At 39.7% G+C, this 18,848-nt stretch overlaps 1 protein-coding gene across 1 annotated transcript in view; it reads left to right on the top strand.

Annotated features, from left to right (window-relative positions):
* Nucleotides 1-18,848, top strand: part of MATN2 (matrilin 2) — a gene marked incomplete at both ends in the record, with an annotated part of 57,917 nt that overhangs the window by 5,228 nt on the left and 33,841 nt on the right. Inside the window, 2 exons of the mRNA XM_010147784.1 lie at nt 9,744-10,313; nt 14,670-14,792. Of these exons, the coding sequence (XP_010146086.1) occupies nt 9,744-10,313; nt 14,670-14,792 (693 nt within the window). The remainder of the gene's footprint in view (nt 1-9,743; nt 10,314-14,669; nt 14,793-18,848) is intronic.

Raw genomic sequence — 18,848 nt, 5'->3', positions numbered from 1 at the left:
TGCTGAACCAACATGGGATGGTAACTGATGTAAGAAACTCATTCAAACCTTCAACATATGTGTCTATGTGTTATTTCTTTACATAAGTGCAACATTGTCAAGTGTTTTTGTCCTCAGAGATGTAAAGTAGACTTGCAACTGAAGTCTGCATTGCAGTTGAAGCCAGAATTGTGTCATGATAACTACATCACATGTCTGACGTACTATGCTGATAAAATACTTGGGGAGATCAAAATGATTCCAGGCAGCAGATAAAGGTTGAAAGAGATTGCAAATTATATCTTTTGAATTATCACATATTTAGTTAAAATATACACAAAATCCTTTTCTAATTAAAAGGTAACCACACTTTTATAAGGATAGAAAGTAATAAATATGTATCGATTTAGATTCTCTCTTATCAAACCATAAAATTGCCATATAAATATAGATGCGTTACATTTGGAAAGACAGAGAGAAAAGTATTTTAGAGTCTGGTAAATCACCACTTTCTTCCTTCTGAGGTGTGTAGGTACCTCTTACACACATGGTGCCTCAGGGCAGTATTAGCAGTTGTGTGCTTTGCTTCCCACTAGTGATTGTCTCAATACCTGAGAGGTCTTCTGTGGAGTTTATGTCAAATCTTTAAACTTCAGCTTTCATCTTAATCTCTGAGCTGTCAGCCTCTCCCCTGCAATAGCTGTTCTCATTATCTAGCTGATTGGAGTGTAGAACAGTAGCAGGAAGGTTTCAATAAAATTCATAGAATCATAGAAGCGTTTATGTTGGAAAAGACCTCTAAGATCATCGAGTCCAACCTTTAACCTAACACTGCCAAGTCCACCACTAAACTGTGTCCCTAAGCACCGCATCTACACTCCTCTTCAATACCTCCAGGGATGGTGACTCAACCACTTCCCTGGGGAGCCCCATCCAATGCCTGACAACCCTTTCAGTGAAGAAATTTTCCCTAATATCCCATCTAAACCTCCCCTGGCACATCTTGACGCCGTTTCCTCTCATCCTATCGCTTGTTACTTGGGAGAAGAGACCAACACCCACCTGACTACAACATCCTTTCAGGAAGTTGTAGAGAGCGATAAGGTTTCCCCTGAGCCTCCTCTTCTCCGGGCTGAACACCCCCAGCTTCCTAAGCTGTTCCTCACAGGACTTGTGCTCCAGATCCTTCCCCGGCTCCGTTGCCCTTCTCTGGACACGCTCCAGTCCCTCAATGTCTTTTCTTGCAGTGAGGGGCCCAACACTGAACACAGGATTCGAGGTGCGGCCTCACCAGTGCCCAGTACGGGGGGACAATCTCTTCCCTAGTCCTGCTGGCCACACTGTTCCTGATGCAGGCCAGGATGCTGTTTGCCATCTTGTCCACCTGTGCACACTGCTGACTTATGTTCAGCCGGCTGTAGACCAACACCCCCAGGTCCTTTTCCACTGGACAGCTTTCCAGCCACTCATCCCCAGGTCTGCAGCATTACATAGGGTTGATGTGACCCAAGTGCAGGACCCAGCACTTGGCCTTTTTGAACCTCATACAGTTGGCCTCAGCCCATCAATCCAGCCTGTCCAGGTCCCTCTGAAGATCCTTCCTACCGTCAGGAACATCAACACTCCTGCCCAGCTTGGTGTCATCTGCAAACTTACTGAGGGTGCACTCGATCCCCTCATCCTGATCACTGATAAAGATATTAAACAGACCTGGCCCCAATACTGAGCTACTTGTCACTGGGACCACTGCTGACTACTTGCTCAGACCACCCCACTCTTTCAGGTTTTCAAGTTTTGTTCTCAGTGAGAGACCCTCTCTCTATGGCTCTGAGGCTTGGTACCTGACTCATGCTGAGGCTGTGCCTCCCCCAACCCCTAACAGGGGTCCTGGAATCCAAGAAGATGAGATCTGAGTAGCAATCGTAACCTTGCCTGGCCAGTTGTTCCCTGCAGAAGCCATTGTCCCTTAAGCAGGCCCAACTAATGAGCCATGAGGGCTAGTTGAGACCTTGACAGGCCCCAGGGATTTGTGACCTGTTCTAAGCACACTCATCTGTAGCCAGCTATCATGGAGATCAGAAAGTTTGGATTTTGGTCTGTGTTGGCGATTTTTAACCACATAACGACATTATGCTTGCCAATTAGTGAAAATTAGAAAATTAGTGTTCCTTACTAATTCTGAAGTCATGTATCAAAACAGCAGTCACTTTTCAGCCCCTTAAAGAGCAATTCAGTAATTAGTGTTATGGAATATCTTTCTCTTTCTAGCAGAACAAGAAATTTTCTGCTTCTGCATTATTCCTTTAATGTGGAAGTATTTCCCCTAGTAAACCCTATTCCCTCCTTCCTCTTTTCCCTCTTACCTTTGCTTTGTTTCCTTATTCTTTTATTTTTCCCCCTTTATTTCCCTTTCCCTCTTTTCCTTTTCCTTCTTTTATTTTAAAGTGATTTGTAAGTTTTCCACAAGAAGGAAAGAATATCTGCTGCTACAGAAGAAAATGTCATGTACTAAATCGCAAATGCTCACTGTATTTCTGAAATTGTTTGTTACAACCCCCACAAATTACTGTGAAATACCATTTCTGTTTGAAAAAGAGTTTGCCTTGACAATAATTCACCGAGTAAGATTACAAACTCTTTTTATGTGTGTATTCTCAAAGAGCTCAAAGCCTCCTCTGTATATTTCGTTGTAAAGGAAGATCAGGCCAAAAGAAAGAACACTGAATGTTCAGAAGTGTAGTGTTTTGGGCTTCGTTGTGAGTACTTTAGCTTAATAATTAAAAAAGCGTGTATGTGCAGAATTAACCTGAAAATCCTGGGAACAGCATTTGCATAACCTAAGGAATATCTGTTTTATAGGCCTGAGTGGGTAATCAGACACTACTGTGAGTGAAGACAAGATGCTTTTAAATTGCTTTGGAAGCTAGAAGAGACCGTTTACTTAAGTATTGAAGTGGTAGAACTACTGGTTTGCCAGTGGGCATGATGTCCCATATATTTTTGGGGGCAAGGGAAAATAGTATATGGCACTATCCCATGGTGCTGTTTCTGAAACTGTCCTGGAAAAGAGTCTATTACTTAGACTGTTACCGACGGATAGAAATATGTGGTTTCAGGTCAGCTGATCAGTGAGTAATGTTGAGGTTGCTAGCAGCTTTCCCCGTAAACAAAGACATGGGTGGCTTTAAAAAAAGTACGGATAGAGCTTTTAAAATGTTAAGCTGATGTCCTGAAAGGAAACAGCTCATTAAGGTCGTGTTTTTTCACTAAATTTTCTACACTACTACTACTAATGGCTATTTATTTTTTCTCTCTGTTCCTTCTCTAATAACTTTTGTGTCCCTCCAACAGTGCCCCAGGTAGCTCGGGCAAGACAGGACTTGTAGTTCTTCAAGGAGAAAGATGCAAAGATCATCTTCTTCCATGCAACCACCTTTTTTTTCTTGTTGGTTGTGAATTGTTGTTTTACATGCGTTTAGGACAAGAGAGTCACAGGCAGAATAAATGCCTCCAGGCTGTCTGTGGGAACTGGTTTCAAAGTACCATGAACTGAGTGTACTACAGGGCTTCTCCATCATGGCACAGCAGATAAATTCCTCTGCTCTCGTGGGTGTGTGCTGTGCTCAGCTGAGAGCACGTAACCTTTGTTTCTATTAGTAAGTGGTGGGTAGATGTCAATGAGGGGACTAGCAGGGAGATGCCAGGATGCTTCTCATTCCTCTGGCCAGGTGTTCCTCTGTCTTCAAGGGAAAGCAACCCACTCCCTGATCCTCCTGTCTGTGAAAGAAAGTTTGACTCCGTCAGGAAACCCGAAAGTTTCCATCTAGGAACAGCTGAGATATGCAGAAAGAACTAAGAAACCTGAGACTATTCCTGCACCACTTTGGCTTCACACCGGAGACAGCACCAGTATCAGTAAAGAAATGGAGAAATACTGGGAGTCTGTTTTGAGACTCTGGAATTAGAAATACTTTATATGAGTAATGACCTTGATATTTTGGAAAGGATGACAGGGAAGGAATAGGAATAGTGAGGTAAAATGAGAACAAGGACCCTCCTGCAGTGGCTGATAACAGAGCATTTGCGTGTAGAAGGAAATGGAAATGTGTGGACAAGAGCCTACTGCTGCACAGTTCTCCCAGAAATCTTGGAAGTTCAGAAAAGATTTTGTCAGCGGCAGTAAAGAATTGTGTGGAGGCTGTGTTGCATTTAGAGTGTTCCCAGATGAAGAAATTTGTAAGGAGGAATGAGTGAGCTGCCAAACTCATAATGAATCTTTGGGTTAGGGCCAAAGGCTGTGAGTCTGGGGGAAGGCTCAGTGTAAGGATGGGGCCAGGAAGTACAGACATAGGTCTGGGTCTCAGGTTCTGACCCAAAGCCCGTAAGAGGTGCAGCCACCTGCAAAACCGAGTGCAGCAGGTATGTGTGCCAGGAAAGGGGTACTGGGCATTTTTTTAACATTTCCTTCAGGAGCAAGGTATGATTATATCTGAAAGGCACCACACCATCCTTTGCCCTTCTTTGAATTAAAATGAGGAAGAAGAAAGGAGTGGAAGCTAACTTGCATAAAATGTCTCACTAGAGCCAAGAAGTGCTTGGAATTACTGCTATTCTTCATTTACTCTTGGCAGCAACCACAAAATGTGTTTTCCAAACAGGAACAGCGTTATATTAACTGCTATGCACATCATACTTCATCTTTGCAAATGAAGCGATTGCAATTTCCTAGAAGGTGCATGTAGGTAATACATAGATAACTCTTTCTTTCCATCAGAGCATTTTGTCCTTGGTATATTTATGAATTAATTGCAAATTTAAGTGTTCTTTATTTGCATGATTGTATGGCAAGAAAATTAAGCCTTCTTCATGAACTGAGAAATCTTGTGGATACCTGAGAACCTGTCAAACCTAATCTTTCTGGCTGGATACTTAGCTAGGTAAAACCAGATTTCTGAACTTCAAGAACAAATATTTGACACCCAGCGAGTTCATACATTTTGAGACAAATTTGGTAGGAGTTACACCAAGATTTTAAAGAAAGAAGTTGTAAAGAAAAGGGAGGCAAGTAAGGTTGAGGGCTAGAGGGGAAAAAAATGGCAAAGAAATAAGAGCCATTTAAGAAGTTCTATAATGTTCTAGCTGGGACAATGGTTTTCTCCTCTTTTATTTAATTCTTAGTGAAGACTTTTATTCTGTTACTCAAAGATAAAATCTAAAAATAAACCTGGTGTTATTGCTGGCAGTGTCACAGGGCATGTAATCTTTTGTATATACATTACTATGGAGTGAGCTAAGAGACAATAATATATTAAGTCTTAAAATTGCCATTAATGCATTACCTGTTCAGACATTAATTTTTCTATGACCGAATTTTTTCTTAAGTGATCTCATCCTTCCTTTTTGCTTCAATTGTCTTGATAACAAAAATCTTCATAGAACTAATATTTGCTTGTTACAACTTCTTCAGTGTCCTAACTTTACTGTTGTCTTTACCAAATTGAGCTAACTTCCTTTTGCTTTGCATACAGACATAACCTTCTTTAATATTTATCCATTCTCATGTGTTAGGATAAAGACCTACATAACCAAATAAGTAATACCTAGATTAAAAATAAGTATTAAGGAATGGTAAAGATGTAGGACAACAATAGAAAATAAATAACTAATTTTTAAACTATCAGTCTTCTCAAGAGAGCTTGCAAAAACTTTTGAAAAATCACCATCTAAAACTTGGGTCTGTTGAATGTGTTCAGTTTGAATATCCCAAAATGGAAACGTTTGAGGAAGTTGAACAGTGACATGGGACGTTCTTGGGCAAAGGGACTCCACCATTATTGTTGTCGTTAAATTGCTGGATCTCTCCCTGGCCCATAGTGATTAGCACTTCCTAGGCGATCCCCGTTTGTGGTTCAGAGGCTGCAGGGGCACAGGGATTATTCCCAGTAGGCAGTTTGCATACAGCCACGCTGTTTTAGTGGGAAGGTTAGTTTAATACTGTGGATGCAGGCTAGCTGGCCTCTGAGCTTAGCTTGTATCTTACACTATTCTCTGTCACTGAGACCAGCCGTATAAACTGGGCTGCTTCTGTAGTACTGAATGCGCTGAGCTTACAGGGTGGTTGTGTCCACACTGCTTATTAAGATGGGTCCCTGGCTTATGCTACTTCCCATACTATGCTCGAGGATTGTTTGAGAAAATGTTAATTGTCTTGGGCCAAACAATACCAGGAACTGTTCTAATGATTTCACAGCCTAGAAGAGTCAATTCCAATGCCCAGGAAAACTCCCTGGCACTGCTTTAGTGATGTTAAGGCAATACAGCATTAGTTAGAAATAAGCTGCGAGGGTACAAGCAGAGTCTCAGACAGAGACCCTGGGTGGGTGATCAAAGTCCAAGTAGTGTGAGCTTTATCAAAGCCAAAGTAGGGGTTCAGAACTGAGCCTAGTATGCTTTGAGAAAGGAGCAGAATGAAACCTGCAGGCATCAGAGAAAATAATTTAATAGAATTTTCAGCTTTAGAGGAAATGAAGATGCTCAATGTGAAATACTCTTTTAAGCTGTCTTATGTACTGGTAATTGGATTCCAGCTGGATTTTTCCAGGGAGAACTGAAATTTCCTTGCATTGTTAATTTTGTGAAGGTGGCATCCCCATAACTGTCATTTACAGGCAGACTGAATATTGAGTGGAGGAGGAGAACGTATTTACTGTTGACTTGACCTTCCGTTGCCTTGTCTGTCCTTGTCTTGCCCTCCCTGTCTGTGCCTTGCCTTTGGATAATGCAACTCATACTGAATGGATTTTTAACTTTTGTGTTGGCAGTACAAAACCTCTGCTGACTTAGAAGCAGGTTTATGGATGAGTAGCTCTTTTCAATGAATGTGTCACTTTTCATAGGAAGAGTGGGGGGGAATTACTTTTGTGTACGAGGATGTTTGCCAAAGTTGTGAGAAAGTTCCCTGTTTAACAGGAGGGCTAGTAAGAGGAAGAAGTTATGTTTTACAGGGGTAGTGCAAAAGCATGCAACTGCTGAAAAGGTATCACTGAAAGTTTATCTGAGGAGATGAGTGTTCAGATCTGTTAGTCATTACTGATCACCACTCCTCAAAATACCACCCTGATGGAGTTTTCCTTAGTAAAAGTAATATTTTATTTTTCATGGACCCCATCAACTAAATCAACTTTAGTAATTACAGAGTTATTAAAAGCCCCCACCAAGTCAGAAGACAAAGATTTTAAATATATTTTAATGTGGAAATGTTTGGTATTTCGATAGAATTTTGCTAGTGCACGTACTTTTAAAATGCACTGTATTGCATTCAGACAGATTATGGGGTGTGCCTCTGGTAGTACTATCCACTAATGCCATCCAGGTTTTTTCCCCCCAAGAATCATGCCTTACTTCAAAATACATAGCTGAGTCTTTTCAGTCCGGGATCTAAATCTTTATATTCAAATTAAAATGGTTCAACACCATGGCTCCAGTTTTGACTTGTTTTAAGGGGAATAAAATAGCTGTTATTTTACCCTTCTCCCTCCCCTGTCCTTCCCCTCATATATATACATGCGTTCTTTGCCTCTTTTCTGCAATTATCTTTCTTTCCCCTTGCTCTGCTCCCACAAATCATATCTGAATGTTATCTTTGTATTACAACTGTGAGGAAATATTTCATGTTAGATCAGTAAAAATAATTAGTAATTGGATATGCTACCAAGCTAATAAGATGGAAAATAGTTAATATGTCAGGATATCTGTATCCCATTAGAACTGGTATTTTGTTTCTGCTCAATTTGGATTGCCTTCAACATCCTCTGATTTTGAAAGAGTAAGCGACTCGAGCATATTCCTACGCTTATGAATAAAACCACACTGTAGACTGCAAATTAATAAAGCCAGGCAGTCATTTTTATTGTCATCAAAGAGCATTTTTATTCTATGCCCACAAATGTTCTTGGTAATCTATGAAAGAGGCCTCTGAGTTACCAAGGGACAACAGGCATCCTTCTCACCCCTTGCCTTGGCAGAAGTACATGGTTAGCATTCATCTGCAGTCACAAGTGAACTCGTGTAAAGGCTTGTCTGCAGACAGATGTTTTTCCAATTAAGTCTTTGATTGGCCCACTTGTACTTGTGCAGTATGACATGACCTTTAATTGTACAGTCCAATACTACTTTTCCACTGAGCGTTTGCCTCGTTTGGTGCACAAGGATGGATGAGGGTGCACTGGGAATTGAATTGGGTTGGGCAATAAGGGAGATTACTGGTTAGGGGTATCTCAATATAGTAAGATGAGGATGCCACTGCAGTTTGATAAGCGTTCTTGCCACCTCTAATCTTTCAAGCCTAGCAGACAAACAGGCAGCTAGCTACCTTGGAGTTTTATTCATAGCACCAGGAACTTAAGAACTCAAGGAGACACATGGATTGAAGCCATGGGTCTATCTAACCCACTGTCCTGTCTCTGACAGCAGTCGTAAGGGGATACATAGGAGACAGTTTAAGAACAAGACAGTACTACCTGCAGGTGTTCCCCCAGCTGCCATGCTTTTGTGACTCTGGGATTTCCTAATCTGTAGAGATCTTTAATGGTAAATATTAAACTTCAGTTGATTTCTCTTCACCAGTGCCCCATTAAGCCCTTTAAAGTCCTTTTAATCTTTTGCCATATGCTGCCTTCTGTGGCAAGGCTCGTGGCTCACCTCCCCCTGCTCACCTTAAGCCTGCCATGTGCTGTGCCTGTGATTGGTCAGTCCCTATCGATTCTCATCATGCAACTCATGCATATGTCTCATCTTCTTTTGAAAAAGAAGGATGCTGAGCAGAAACCAGAGGATGTATACCCAGAGTTGCAGAAAGCTGGTAGCATGCCCAGAAGGCAGCCAGCCTTCACTTCTGCTGTTACCCATGACAGCTTGGCCTGCCCGTTTAAGCAATTGTCAGATACAGATATACCCTGTGGTATTTCTGCTCCAGTGACTCTTGGAAAAAAAGACTGGTGATGGCTGAAACAGAACATTTCAGGAAGTGTATGAGTGGTCTCTTGGCCAAGTTGAGTGTCACTGTAGACAACAGGATTTTCTCTTGATGCAGCCACAGAATTTCTGCGTGATGCTGAGCTAGTCCAATAGTCAAGACTTTTCCCAGATGGCCATTAATTATGCATTTGAAATCATGGGGTTTGATTTGCAGAAGTGCTGAGCACTCACAGCTGCAGTTGACGTCATTGAGAGCTGTACTTTGTACATGCAAAGTGCTGCTTAATGCCAAGTTCCCTGAAAAATCACTCCCTTCACGTCTTGTATTGGTCACTGCAATTAACAGATGCTCTTGACCAGAATTTCTTCATGTACTGTTTCCCTGTTTGTAATGGGGGACTGATACCACCCTGCCTCATGGGATTGTTAGATTTCTTCTCAGGTGCTGTGCTACCACAAAAAGTATCATGGTGCACCCCACTCTAATAGTAACTCAGATGGGGTGGGTTCAGAGGTGGTTTCCATCCTGTGTGGGGTATGAGGTCAAAATCTCAACAACAGTGACAGAACAAAGTACGGCACAGGTGTCTACCCTTTCCACTGCCATTAGCCATTCTGGGCACTGATCTCACCAACCGTTAGTTCTGGCATCTCCTATTTTTCCTGTATTTTCCCAGCACATGTTAGGGTGTTTGTTTTGAGAGCATGTTTGAGATGTCAGGTCAACTTAGACCGATTTGCATTTTGAAGTTCTTATGAAGTGTTGTTGTTTGCACTTTGCCTTCCAGGAAATACTTGCAACAACAAACGTCTGGACCTTGTCTTCATCATTGACAGCTCTCGCAGCGTACGCCCTTATGACTTTGAAAAAGTGAAGGAGTTCATTTTAACCATCTTGCAGTTTCTGGACATCAGTCCTGATGCCACCCGCGTAGGTCTGATTCAGTATGGCAGCACAGTCAAACATGAGTTCTCGCTGAAGACGTTTGGGAGGAAGCAGGATATTGAAAGAGCCGTGAAGAGGATGATGCACCTGGCAACTGGCACCATGACTGGGCTGGCTATTCAGTATGCCATGAACATTGCATTTTCAGAGTCAGAAGGAGCTCGACCTCTGAGGCAGAATGTGCCCCGAATTATCATGATAGTGACGGATGGGAGACCTCAGGATCCAGTGGCAGAGATTGCTGCTAAAGCTCGTAACACGGGTATCCTGATTTTTGCCATTGGAGTGGGAAGAGTAGATATGAACACGCTGAAGTCCATTGGGAGTGAACCGCATGAAGAGCATGTGTTTCTGGTTGCTAATTTCAGTCAAATTGAAACACTGACCTCTGCTTTCCAGACGAAACTTTGTGGTAAGATTTTTATCTATAGATTGGAATGCACAGATGAAAGTAAAACACGTAAAAAAAAATACGCATTATCATTAAACTTTTTCTTTTTTTACATGGAACCTTATCTGTTAGAATATATACATTGGAAAAAGGGAGACTAGCCAGACAACACTCAGAACAGCAGTCATACGTGTGTGGAAAAACTCATTCTGCTGCTAAGGGCCATAAAATGTGATTCTAAAACATCTGATTCCTAGTGGTCATAAACAGTGAGGCAAGCACACGTATCATGATTTTCCTATTCATTGCATAATAGCAATACGTTTCCAACCCTCTGCTATTGAATATTAGTTGTTTCCTCTCTTGATTTTAAATGTGATCTCCCTTAGTACTGAAACTGCAAATTGTTAAATTGTTTATGGATTTCTCATCCAAAGCGTAGATACTAATTCTGTGCAAACAATTATCTCTGTGAATGCCTTGTGACTGGAAGGGAGACACGGAGACATGGTATTGTTTTTATTCCATCCATTTTAAACACAGAAAGTTAGGAAAAAAGGTGACAGAGATATTGTTTATTCATAAAATAAAGTAAATAATATTTTAAGAGGTATTAATTTGCAGTAGAAAAATTGCTTCCATCTGTAATCCCCTGATAAGAAATTACCTTTTACATATATCATGGCATACATAATACATTTTATTGCAATATGTATACTTTACATAATTGTCTTTTTTCGTTCTTGTGAGATAAATATGGGAGATCTTCATACAGATTTGGCATTAAGCTGAGGCATTTTCAGCAGAGTCCAGATAAGAATGCATGGTGAGATTGAATTCTCACGCATCTCTAGGAATGCTCTTGCCAGAAAAGAACTGGGGCTTATTGTCAGGGTAGTCTGGAGAATTTTCCTTACTTGGTCTTTTCCAAAACTGTTTCAAAAGAGCAACAGGGCTCCAGCTGAACTGCATCAGCACAGGACACCACCACAGACATTCGTCAGATAATAGAACTTTTCCTGTTTCTTCCTTGCCATATTACTATCTGGTGTAGTGAGATACATTTAAGAAGCAAGAAAGAGTAAACTAAACATGGATTGACAGTTTAAATGAAATGAACAGAAAATGTTTCAAAATTTCATTTTACTTTTTTTTTTTTAATTGCATTTTAGAAACAAATCCAGTACAAATACCACTTAGTCATTTTTTTCTGGCTAGACAGACATCAGTATATGTATTAGAGTTTTATACCTCACTTTTAATCCAAATACATGTGATCCTCAACAAAACCATTCCCCCAGCAGATGGAGGAGTATGGAGGTGACAGGAATTGCTACTGCCTCCTTTTCTGAGGGAATGCCTCCACATTTGCTGTGTCAGGAATTGAAGGTGAGATTCCAACATGCACTTAGAAACCCAGGCCCATATGCAACAGACAATTTAAGTTGTTAAGTTCTTACGGTTTTCAACTTATTACAGTCTTTATTGTTCTCCTGTAAAGTAGAGAGTGGTGTCATCCCCATTTTACTTTGGAGGAATGGAGGCACAGAAGCGGGGTTAAGACTGTCAAGACACCCACAAACTTTACATATTTGACTCAGTGCAATTTCTGGTCTGATCTTCTGGGACATTGAGCAGTTTTAGACTAATACAACATACCAGTCACAGCTCTACAGCCTTCACTTGCAGCTGAGAGCCCTGCATTCTTGCAAGTCCAGATTCTGATGTTTCTAGCTAAACACATGCAGTGTCAAGGTTGACACTTGCTTGAAGATACTGGTATTATTGGCTTGCCCCAAATCAAATAAGGACCCTTGACATAGAGATAAAAATCTAAATCACAAGGCTCACATTCAAATTCCTTAGCTATGAGATCACCCTTTCTATTACTTCAGTCGTGGGCTGTGTCTAGCAAATATCTCCTGCAACAAATGAGGTCGTAGAAATCATACGGACAACAGCCTCCTTCAGAAATCTGACTGATGACCAGAGTACCACTGATCTGTTGAAATGGGTGCAATAGACACATTGGAAAAAATATATGTGATAATATATTGGAAGATTGGTAACAGATAATAGAATCATAGAATCACAGAATGATTTGGATTGGAAGGGACCTTAAAGACCATCTAGTTCCACCCCCCCTGCCATGGGCAGGGACACCTTCCACTAGACCAGGTTGCTCAAAGCCTCATCCAGCCTGGCCTTGAACACTTCCAGGGATGGGGCATCCACAGCTTCTCTGGGCAACCTGTTCCAGCGCCTCCCCATCCTCTCCTGGAAAAATTTCTTCCTGATATGCAATCTAAACCTCCCCACTTTCAATTTAAACCCATTATCCCTTGTCCTGTCACTACAGGCCCTTGTAAAACAATGGGCCTGTAACATTGGTAACAGTGATGGTAACAATATGTTCTTAGAAGGGACCGAGTTATTGGGACACCTATAATGGAATGCTTCTTTTTTTTTTTTTTAATTTTTTAATACTCTTTCTTGCAACCTTATATTCCAGAGGACTGACTGGTTTTGGAGTAATATTCTACAGATTCATATTCTATAGCATTACTATATAGTGAGATTTTTCTTACACTTAAACTACTGAAATTAGTGTATTTTTCATTTGTCATATTTGAAAGTGCTTCTTTGGTCTTAGCAAGCTATACCTGATGTTGGAAGCTAGTGAAATATAGCCAGGAGGAAAGCTCCATATAAAAATTATCAGAGGTCATAAACTTCATTTTCAGAATGACAGAAAGATGGTCACAAGTGCTGTTCCCCAGGGCTCAGTGTTGGGGCCAGTTCTCTTTAACATCTTTATCAATCACCTGGACGAGGGGATCGAGCGTACCCTCAGTGAGTTTACAGACAACACAAGTTGGGTGAGAGTGTTGATCTGCCTGTGGGTGGGGAGGCTCTACAGAGGGACCTTACACTGCCAATACCGCCACTAAACCTTGTCCTTCAGCACCTCATCCACAGTCTCTTCAATACTTCCAGGGATGGTGCCTCAACCACTTGCCTGGGCAGCTGGTTCCAATGCCTGACAACCCGTTAAGACTTGATTTTGTTCTTTCAGATTCATAGAATCATAGATAATACAGGTCTATAATGCTCTGAAAAGACAAGAAGTCCAAGCAGGTCTTTTTTCATATAAATAAAAGTACTTGATCCAAAAAGTATTTTTTGGATTAAGACATTTGGGATTTGTGGTACTTTGTATATTAGTAATAAATCATCATTTAGGTTGGAAGGGACCTTAATCTCTAATCATCTCTGGTAACGATTCCAAAGACCAGATATATTGTATGTGTCTCAAAATGGTTTTTATGTTTGGGGGGTTTTTTCCCCCACAAGTACTATGCATACCACATGTTAAGTTATTTATCAGGCTTCTGTTGTGGCTGCTAGAAGATTACTGTTAACATCTATTCCATAAATTTTGAGCTTTGTCAACCTAGCACAATAAGGAGCACATCAATCCTTAATTGTCGTTGAGCAAAATAGATTATTTTCCACACAACATTCTCTGAGAAGTAATTCACCTATATATTATAGGACTTACATAAAAGCAGTGCTCCAGTGGAAATAAAATGCCAAGGAGATTTCTTAATTCCCAAATACTAGTCTGGAGAAAAATGGTTCAGCAATGAATTTGACAGAATGGGCCCATTATTCTTTTTCTTTCTCACTATCTCTTCTGTTGCATTTTACTACTTGCTATTAGAGACATAAAATGCAAACAGATTAAAAATAAACTCAGAAAGACTTATCGTCTGGAGCATAGCTCAGCTCAGCTCCCACAAACTGAAACCTGGAGATGCATGACCTCAATGCCATCATGTACTGCTTGTGTGTTCCTCGACATTAATAACCAAGCAAGATTCTTCATCAAGTTAGTTTCTAGTCATTCTTCTTTAGTACTGTGCTGAGTGGTGATTTTCTTCATTCAAGAAATTGAATGTTCCCTAGAACAGTTTGAACTTAAATTCCACTTATTTTCTGAATTTAAATGTGGTAGGTTTGTTTAATTTTCTTCTTGGCACCACCAAGTAATTAGTTTCCAGATACTCTATCCTATATTTTTATTTTGTATGTATCTCCATTGCTCATGTAATTTCATGTCCAAAAACATGCCGCCAGTATCAGCCAGACAAAATATCTAAATTCCTACTTTTTAAAATAATAAATACACAGTACTGTTTGTCAAGGATTTTTTTACAGTCTTACAGACTCAAGCTTCCATTTTTGTCTTTACTGTCAACACTCAGTTTGAAATTTCTGAATTACTTGCATAATGTTTTCTACACTATTTTTTCCAGTTGTGGCTGCAAGTAAGTAAACCCAACGTTTAATAACCTTTTACATTTTTTCTTTCAGTGCCCCATATGTGCAGTACAGTTGAGCATCGCTGTGATCATTTCTGCATAAACACCCCTGGCTCCTACGAGTGCAGATGTAAACAAGGGTACATTCTCAATGCTGACCAGAAGACTTGCAGCAGTAGGTTGTCTTTCTTATCTTTTCTCTTTCATGCTTGTAAAAAAGTGCTTAACATCACATAGCCTTTTTGTTGGGCTCATAAGGAAGGGCTGAGTATATAATTAATATACTCAGTGTATAGTTAATGGTAATAATCAGAAAGAGTCTGAAAAGGTGAAGTTGTAATTCTCTTTCTTGTTTTGTGTAAATGAAGTTCTTTTAAATCTTTCTGAAATACATCAAGTGGTTTTTATACACAGCTCTGCAGAGGTACACTGTAACCACAGAAAACTGCATTTGAATTTTATTGGTGTAGTAAGTTCAACCATGAAGCAACAATCAAAGAAAGAGCTGTTTTATCATCTCACATGTAGCTAATCCAGTGACTTCAGTAACTTCTCTAGACAGCAACCAGTAGTAAATAGTACTGGAAGGTGCAACAAAGCCCATACTAGAGAACTGTGTATTAACTTGCCATTCTGGAAAGTTCCTCCTAACTGCTACTTGAAGTGTAAAGATTTGCAACCCTTCAAAGAATAGTTTCAAAAGTCTTGTTTATGCTCTCATCTCCTTCTTTAAAAGGATTGACTTTTTCAGTTTTAAGTAATTGGCTTTATAGTTTATAATAACAAACTGTATTTCACTTTGTGATCTTTGTAAACAGTATTTCTTTTGTCCATTTTAACTTGCTTCCTAGTAATTAACAGCAGACTTCATTAGATGGATGTGCCAAATTTATTTCTGTATCCACCATTATTTTAAAGAAATTACATAATGCTATTTTTAGTTACTTGTGGAAAGTATAGTTGCTAAAAATGCAGTTTCTTTTCCCATAACAGTGCATGGATTCAAGTGAAATTTAACAAATCGATTTTAGCCAGTAGAAAAATTCTGGAAAATATCTTTTCAAAAAGCTGGAGGAGACAGTCATGGTGAGAGCAAAGGATGTACCCTTCACAACTGATAATTTAGAATTAAGGTGAAGGATGCAGGCTCAAATCCTAGACTTGTGTTTGAACTCACATGTTCCAAATCTCAGGAGAGTGCCATAAAACAAACAGGTAGCTTGGGATTAGAGGGTTCTTAGTCTTTCTTGCTTAGTGCTATATTTTATATCAAGTACTTAACAACTACCAAAAGAACAAGACGCCAAAACTGTTATCTGAGACTTGGGGATTAGAGTCCTTCATGTGCAGTGGAACACATGGTTTCAGTCAGAGCCTCAGTAAACAGGAACAGGAACAAAAGAATGTCAGCACTGGAGTCATTTGGACATTCTTGCATGGAAGCGTCTTCAGACCCTTTGGACTACAGCAGGAAACTGCTTTTGAGCTGTTCACCTCCCATGCTGTTGCGCAATAGGAGCGATAGGTTTTAGGAATCTGTTTTCTAGTCCTTCTCACCAGCATCCTTCACCAAAGGTAGACATTTGTCACATGTATGTCTGTGAATTATAGGAGATATTTTGTGCTAAAATGAACAAATTTGACACTTTAATCGTGTTCTTGTTTCCTCAAGAAGACACAAAAAAATTCAATCCCATCTGGAATATTTCCTAATTATTATTTGGTTTAGCAGCTGAGCCAAGACAAGAATAGTGAAAAGAACAATTTTTCACACAGCCTATTTTCCCTGTTTCTGCATATTTGCTGTAGCTCTTCACGAAGAGGGTGGTCAGAATCCCAAATGATGGCTCCAACCATGTAATCACATTTCAATAACATTCACTAACCTATTCTTTTCATTGTATCCCTCTTAAAATGTTTCTCATGGAAAACTTTTGTACACTTTGAGCCTTTCTTTGAAACCCTCAGGCTATTAATTTACCTAAAGAATTTTTAAGAAAGAATTATTTTGCTTTTAATTTTCTGGAAATTATTTGAAATTAAAAATTTCTTTTTTTTTAGATTTCATTTCTTACGTTTTTAACACTAACTTCAATTTTAACAATTCAATGATTCAATCTTCTATTAGTTTTTCCCACTTACCTGTCACACATGATTTGCTTGACTGTACTTGCTTTGATCTTCTATCAGATGATACTAGATGGCAGTTTGGTAAGTATGGAAAGGAAATCAGTCCTTCAGTGTGTTGTAGCCTGCTTCTAATGGACTGTTTTCTACATCACCAAACTATGAACTAATTTGAGCAATTAGCACTGGAAATCTAATATTGAGACCCATCAAACTGGCTTTAAATGTGATAGGATGGTGCAAATCATTGGTGAAGGAAGGAGATGGTATGGTAGCAGTCTAGACGAGGTCAAACCATTATGTCTAAAAACTCCTCAGAGAAGTAACGGAATTCATGAGGAGAGTGGAACAAGCCTGGACAAGCTGGAAAACTTATTTCTGGAGGTAAGGGGAGGCATGGCAATAGGAAAACCCACAGTCTGTGACCATTATAGTTACCTTCATTGACTGCTGATGGTCCACAGGTGCACAGAAACAACATGTTCCTCACTTGACCTCAAAGTAAAATGGATCTTCATCATGTTTATGTTGAGGGCAATACATGATAAACATAATCCAGGTGTATTTATCTAAGGTTTGAATGTATTTGTTAGCTTGATAGCGAAGGGTTTCCTTACATATGTATTTTAACTCTTTCTAAATTAAATGATGCAGAAAAGATGAATGGTGTGTACCTAATGTTATATTCTCTTTTCATTCTTCTGTACCTAAAGTTATACTCTTTTTTTCATCCTTCTGTTCCCTTTTTTTTTTATGTTGTGAGAGTACACCATTTAAGAACGTATGCAGTTCTTAGAAGCCCTTAACCAAACGGTGTCAATCAGGAATGAATTGACAACTTCACTTCAGACTGGAAAAGGGTGCATTTCTCTTTTGAATAGATGATAGTTTTGTTCCTTGATACATTTCATAGTAACAGTATTTCTTCAACACTTACTTCCTTGTATTGAAGGAAGAAAATCTGCCGTATTTTTTGTTTTCCACGTGGGGATGGAAGCAACTTGGCTATATTTCAGAACAAAATTAGGAGGAAAAAAAGTTAGTTTTGCTTAACTTGAAATATTCTTACAATTATTTCATTTCCATGCAAAGGATGCTCCTTTCCCATACTCTGGTCCAACTTTTAGAGAAGAGTGTTTGTGTGAGATAATGGCTGTTCTTTATTCATTACACTGTATTTGTTTGTTTAATTTAATCTCTTCCATTCTTCTCTAGAGATGTTCAAATCTTACATTAGTACCCAAAATAGTACAAAAGAAGAAATGTAGCTGAAACAAGGCGGAAAATTATCTGTTTGTGGTGTTTATACTGGAACAAGAGAGTTAAACGACTGTTTCAGCTGTTCATCGTGCCACTTGATAGGAAGCAGGCGGCTATAAAAGAAAATCTGTATTTGCTTGGCTAGTTTCCTCAGACATGTTCCAAAAGCTTTTTTTTTGTAGCTGTAAGCGGTCATTATGTGTTGGGCAGTCTTTAGGCCTGATCCTGAGCAACCCAAAGTACTCTGCTTTCCAGAGATTTCACTGGAGAAACTGGGGGTTCACAGGAAGCTTTAGTCTGTTGAATGGAAAGCCCAATGTGCTTCATTTGGCTGAGGGCTGAGCTGACCTCATTTGTTGTAGTAATTTTTCTAGGGAGATCTTTTGCTTGGGAGGGGTAACTTGCTATGGTATCTTGCACAAGACAGAAAAATTATAAAACTGAGAAATGAAATATCAACAAGTCTTTTGGTGTTGTGTTTTCCTTTTCTTTCCATTTCCAACCTTGTCATAATGTATCTTGAAGGGTTATGAAAAAAATAAGGGGCAGAAATTTTTTTTTCCCCTCCAAACAAAACCCCCTGAAGAACACCCCTCAACCTTCTTAGAGAATCATACAGTCAAGCAACTCTACTGGGCACCATTGGCCCATCAGTAGCCGTAGCTGAAGAAATGAACTCCTCAGCTTTGCGTGATCGTTCTTACTGGTGTAAGAGTTTCACTGTTTGACAGAATGTTGGCACGATCTGTGTTAAAATGAGCTCATCTCTGAAGAGCTGTTCAGAGCTTCCTGAAGTTTATTTTTGATCTATAGCTTCCCCGTGCATTTTAGAAGGCCAGAGAAT

The sequence above is a fragment of the Eurypyga helias genome, unplaced genomic scaffold (assembly GCF_000690775.1).
Source record: "Eurypyga helias isolate BGI_N326 unplaced genomic scaffold, ASM69077v1 scaffold17072, whole genome shotgun sequence".
Classification (NCBI taxonomy): domain Eukaryota; kingdom Metazoa; phylum Chordata; class Aves; order Eurypygiformes; family Eurypygidae; genus Eurypyga; species Eurypyga helias.
This window is presented reverse-complemented; position numbering and strand designations above follow the sequence as displayed.